This window comes from Arachis ipaensis, chromosome B06 (genome assembly GCF_000816755.2).
Source record: "Arachis ipaensis cultivar K30076 chromosome B06, Araip1.1, whole genome shotgun sequence".
Lineage (NCBI taxonomy): Eukaryota > Viridiplantae > Streptophyta > Magnoliopsida > Fabales > Fabaceae > Arachis > Arachis ipaensis.
Genome location: NC_029790.2, coordinates 93,190,337 through 93,195,957, shown reverse-complemented (window position 1 = coordinate 93,195,957; position 5,621 = coordinate 93,190,337). Strand labels below are relative to the sequence as shown.

At 35.3% G+C, this 5,621-nt stretch overlaps 1 protein-coding gene across 1 annotated transcript; it reads right to left on the bottom strand.

Annotated features, from left to right (window-relative positions):
• Positions 250 to 974, bottom strand: LOC110264059 (nuclear export mediator factor NEMF homolog). The gene is made up of 2 exons (XM_021105809.1): positions 704 to 974; positions 250 to 335 (listed from the first exon to the last, which is right to left on the bottom strand). The coding sequence occupies exons 1-2, from the start codon at positions 947 to 949 to the stop codon at positions 267 to 269; spliced, it is 315 nt and encodes a 104-aa protein (XP_020961468.1). The 5' UTR covers positions 950 to 974; the 3' UTR covers positions 250 to 266.

The window sequence follows — 5,621 nt, the reverse complement described above, 5'->3', positions numbered from 1 at the left end:
ACACAGATTGTAAGTTAGACAAAGAATTAATTATTTTATTTATTTTTGGGTTAGACAAAGAAACTAAAGACTAAAATTCCTAATATTATGATCTGGTAACAGCATCTCTCTAATCGGAATCCAATAACTATTTAGCTATATATACAGTAGATTAAAGATATGCAAATCCAATTTATATCAACTTGATTAAGCTGTAGGTGAGTCTTTTTCTCTGCAGCTTTAAACACCTTTTCATGCGCAGTTATAGTCTTTTCCTATTTGCTCTCTTACTTTTTCTTAAGTTCATACCACCTCCGAGCATTGGCATGAGCTGAGAGAGCTAAATCAACTTCAACCTTGAAAGTGAACATAATATGGTTAATAATGTCACATATTGAAAGGGGGGGGGGAGGTGGGGTGGAGGAAATCACACATATTCTTTGAGAAAGAAAATTCAACAAAACCAGATAGATGGTGAAACTGACAACCAAAACTAATGGACCTTAGTGAAAATCTGAGAGTAAAAAATGACTTATTGGCTTAGACATGGTTTATGATTGAACGCGATAATCGTCTAATAATCGAATTCGTATAACAGATCTCTCATAGTGGGATAAGACTTTGTTGTTGTTGAATAACAGATCTCACCTAGTACATAACAAGATTGTTCTTGTTATTAGAAATGAATTTCTACTTCAACAAGAAGTGATAAATAAATAAGAACCTTATCTACAGGGAGTGTCTTCTTATCATCATCCATTTCATCAGGATTGTTTGCCAACAGTAAAGTCATACAGTTCCTCTCAAGATGGAGCTTGTCAATGAGACTAGCAACAGGGTTTCCAGCTTTCTTTTCATCTTTCACCATACGTGAAAGGTCATCCCAGTTCATACCCTTTGCAAGAGCTACACGAACAGCTAATATAGCAACATCCACATCTTCTAAGTTGTATTCTATCAATTCTGCCATTTTAACACAGTGATCAGCTTCTTTCCTCAATGTTAGGACATAAATGTGTATTTAGTCTTATAAGAGGTTCTTCTTTTGGGTTAGAATCCAGTAACATGAGTGTGACTCTGGAATGGGTACCAACCTGATCCTGGCGTATTTTATTTAGCTTCAGAGTAGCTAAGTTTTCTTAGGCTTATTTTATATATATATGAGTGTGTGAAAAGTGAAAAAAAAAAGTTGTCCTGCCCTGTGCTATATTTCTTACAAAGATATTTGCTTTTAATAATGTTGATTTCTCTGATGAAATTACGAGGAGAATAACATTATTGGAAGGAGATAGTACGACCAAAAAAGAGAGCTAGATGGACAATTTCACTCCCATGCGAGTTAAACCCCAAAATGGTCTCTGAGATTCACAAAATGCACCGATTTAGTCCCTGACTTCCCAATTGCACTAATTAAGTCCTCCAGATTGAAAAAAATGCATCAACATGGTCCCCCTCATATTTTTTGGTCATATTCCTTGCCGGCGGGAGTGACGTGGCGAATGAGTGCCACGCTGAAGTGTCTAACGGTTGGTTGATGTGGAAATTGAAAGTTTAAACCCCAATTTAGTCCCTGATTCCTTTTTAAACTCTAACTCAAAAATAACGCAGCACTTCTTCGTCTTCATCATCATCTTTTTCTTCTTCCCTTTTTTCCACACTCTTCAAACGCATCTTCCATCCCCTTCTCCACCTCCACCTCTTGTTCCTCTTTGTTCTCACCTAAACTAAACCGCACTCACTCTTCTCTTTTTTCTTATTTTTTTAATGATGTCTGAATCCCTTCTCTGCGTCTTAACCGAGGACCTCCTCGTCCGAGTCCTTCACCACCTCTACTCCGATGCCAACCGAAAATCATGGCGACTCATTTGCAAGCACTTGAACCGGGTCGAATCCCTCACCCGAACAACCATTCGGATCCTCCGGATCGAGTTCCTGCTCGCCCTGCTCCATAAATTCCGTAACATTCAGGAACTTGACCTCTCCCTTTGCCCGCGGATCGACGACGGAGCCGTCAAGGTTATGCTGAGTCAGGGAGAGTCGAGCCACTAGTTTGGGCCACTTGGGTCTGGAACAGCTGGTTCATGCGTGTCCCTTGTTGGAGGCCGTTGACGTGTCGCATTGTTGGGGTTTCGGTGACAGAGAGGCTGCGGCCATTTCGTGCGGCACGAGCTTGAGGGAGGTGAACATGGACAAGTTCTTGGGTGTCACTGATATTGAGTTGCCAGGATCGCTGTTGGTTACAGCAGATTAGAGCACCTCAGCTTGAAGTGGTGCTTTGAGATTTCTGATCTTGGCGTTGACCTTCTTTGCAATGAGTACGAGAATGAGCAGGAAAGAAGAAGAAGAAGATGATGAAGAAGAAGAAGTGCTGCACTATTTCTGAGTTAGGGTTTAAAAGGGGATTAGGAACTAAATTGGGGTTTAAACTTTCAATTACCACATCAACCAACCGTTAGACACTCCAGCGTGGCACTCATTCGCCACGTCACTCTCGCCGGCAAGGAATATGACCGGAAAATATGAGGGGGACCACGTTGATGCATTTTTTCCAATCTGGAGGATTTAATTAGTGCAATTGGGAAGTCAGGGAATAAATCAGTGCATTGGTGAATCTCAAGGACCACTTTGGGGTTTAACTCCTCCCATGCTGAGCTTTCTGAATATTTTACTATCCCAGACTTGCCTATTGATCCGAGAAGCCTACCAAAGGTTCAAAGCTGAAGATTCTTGTAGGCATTGTCAAAGATTTGATTCAAGAAGTGTTATCTCTTATTGACTTAATGATTACAAGCACTAAACTCCAATGGAGGCAAGAAAGTAAACAAGAATTGGCCTTAAGAAAATTCAAGCATACACATCCTCAAGAGCTACCTTGATGAACTCAATAATGAATCCTACTTTTCTGGTGAAGAGGAAGAAGAATTATCTTGTGAGTTTATCTCTGATACTAGAAAATATCTCGATGCTTTTGCTGTTGAAATTTTGATTTTTTTAAGAGACTTTTTTTTATCTGCTATTCTATTCTGCTGAAAGATGACCATAACGACCTTTAATTTTCTTTAGATTACTAGGATTTTATTTCTGGTGTAGGTACTTTTAGTTTTCCTCGTTGATGACAAAAGGAGAGAAATTAAACTGATTTATGATTTATCATATATTTTGCTTAAATTTTGTTTTGCTTATATTATTTTTGTGATGGATTATTCATTTATCTTATGGCATTAGCGCACATAGACAACGAGAGCTTATTTCATTATCAAAAAAGTTATCTTTATCCTATCATTCTAATTCAGTTTAAAAGTGTTTGTCATCAAAAAGGAAGATTATTGAGTCAAGTATTGTCATAGCTACCTTGAAAATGACAAACATTTAATTTTTCCTAAATTGACTAACTTTCTATTTCAAGTGTTGCAGGTTTTGATATCAAGAAATCATGATCAAGAACAAAACAACAAGTATACAATATTCCATAACATATCAAGCACAACAAAAAGAAAGATGTTGCACTTATTGTGAAGCAAAACAAGGGAGATCTCCTCAATCAAGCCAACGGTCTAAATTAGATTGCATGCAATGGCTAGAGGAACAAAAGAGAAACTACTTCTCTCCATCAACAGCAGATCAAATTCTCTATATATGATTATTCTTTTCAAAGAAGAAAGCAACAAATAGTTTGCACATCCAGCCAATGAAGCTCGAGTTTTCTTATTTGTTCTTGAGTGATCTCTATTTTTTCTATTGTCTAGTTTATTTTATATTAAAAGTAATAAAAGGTAAAGAGAGTTAGATTTCAGAAAAGCCATATTTTGACCAAACCATGATATATATGGTGGTGTCAACCTATCTCTCTTTCTCTCTTCTGCATTATTATAACGAGAGAAAATTCGACTAATCTCTTATTTTTTTAGGTTATGTATAATCCATAAAAGTTTATATATTGTGTTTCCTTAATTTAATTCCCCTTCTTAAGTCACTAGAAAATCTTCTTTTGAAATTTAGTGTGTATTTGATTCTCTATTGACCATCTCCCCAACATTAGATAAGGCTGCATGAAACAAAGAGAATGTGTTTGGATCATGATTCATGCTAGTTTTACTGGTTTTAACCGAGAATTAATTACTAGACCGATCTAGTTTAGGGTAAAATCCAATTGTCTTTAGTAAACTCGTCAAAAATTAAAAATTTGGTTAATCGATCTACTGACCTAATTTTTAATCATTAACATGATTTAAAATAATAAAATATAATTTATTTAAAAATATATATTTATATATAAATATATTATTTTATTTTATTTTATTTAATCTTAATTAAATCTCAATTAAACCTTTAAACTTTTAAATTTTTAACTTTGTTATTTTGATGATTGGTTCAATTTTTAAAATTTTGGTTTGGATAAAACTTGTCAACCTAGATTGAGCTACTGGAAAAATACAATTGATGGAAATAATAATTTCTTGCTTTTCTATCATTGTAAAGATGTTGAAGTGTTAGAAATATAATATTAATATGTTAGTCGATATAAAATGTTTAATATTTTACGTATATGTGCAGCATTGTAAATGAAATTTAATATTTGAATTGAAAATTTTTTATTCTCTCTTTTATGAATCCTAATTTTTTTCGTACTAACTATCTATTCTCTAGCCTTTTATATTTGTAATATTTTTATTTGTATAACTTTTTTTAGGTTACATTATTCAAAATAAGCATGTTTATTTATGAGCAGTGTTAGATGTACAAATGATATTCAACTAAGTCTAAACAAATTTAGGTCTCAACATAATAAGAACTTGCTAGGTGTTAAAATAAGGATTAAAGAGTGAGACGACACAAAAATATTTATTTACATAGTATTTTTCTTAAGTTATATGACTAGCATTAAAATTGACTATGTCTAAAATGAGCACAATAATTATGTACTTATTGGATATGTCATATTTTATATAAAATTATAACTGATAAATTTAAAAAATAATTTTAAATTATTATCTACTTAATATTACCATAAGATAATATAAATAAGAAAGACTAGAGGAGAGAGCCATAAGGTGGCATATATATTAGTGAGTCTAAAGAATACAACAACAACAACAACAACAACAACAACAACAACAAATTAAAGCCTTGTCCCACTAAGTGGGGTCGGCTACATGAATCAAACGACGCCATTGTGCTCTGTCATGCATCATGTCTACAGAGAGACCGTTTACATGTAGATCTCGTTTAACCACCTCATGGATGGTCTTCTTAGGTCTTCCTCTGCCTTTCGCCCTTTGTCCATCTTCCATCTCATCCACCCTCCTGACTAGATGTTCTATCGGTCTTCTTCTCACATGTCCAAACCACCTGAGACGCGATTCAACCATCTTTTCCACAATGGGTGCTACTCCAACTCTCTCCCTTATATCTTCATTCCTTATTTTATCCAATCGCGTATGACCACTCATCCATCTCAACATCTTCATCTCTGCCACACTCAGCTTATGTTCGTGCTCCCCTTTAGCCGCCCAACACTCCGTACCATACAGCATAGCCGGTCTTATAGCGGTGCGATAGAATTTACCTTTAAGTTTTAAAGGCACTTTTTTGTCGCATATAAAACCAGATGCACTCTGCCATTTTGACCAACCTGCTTGGAT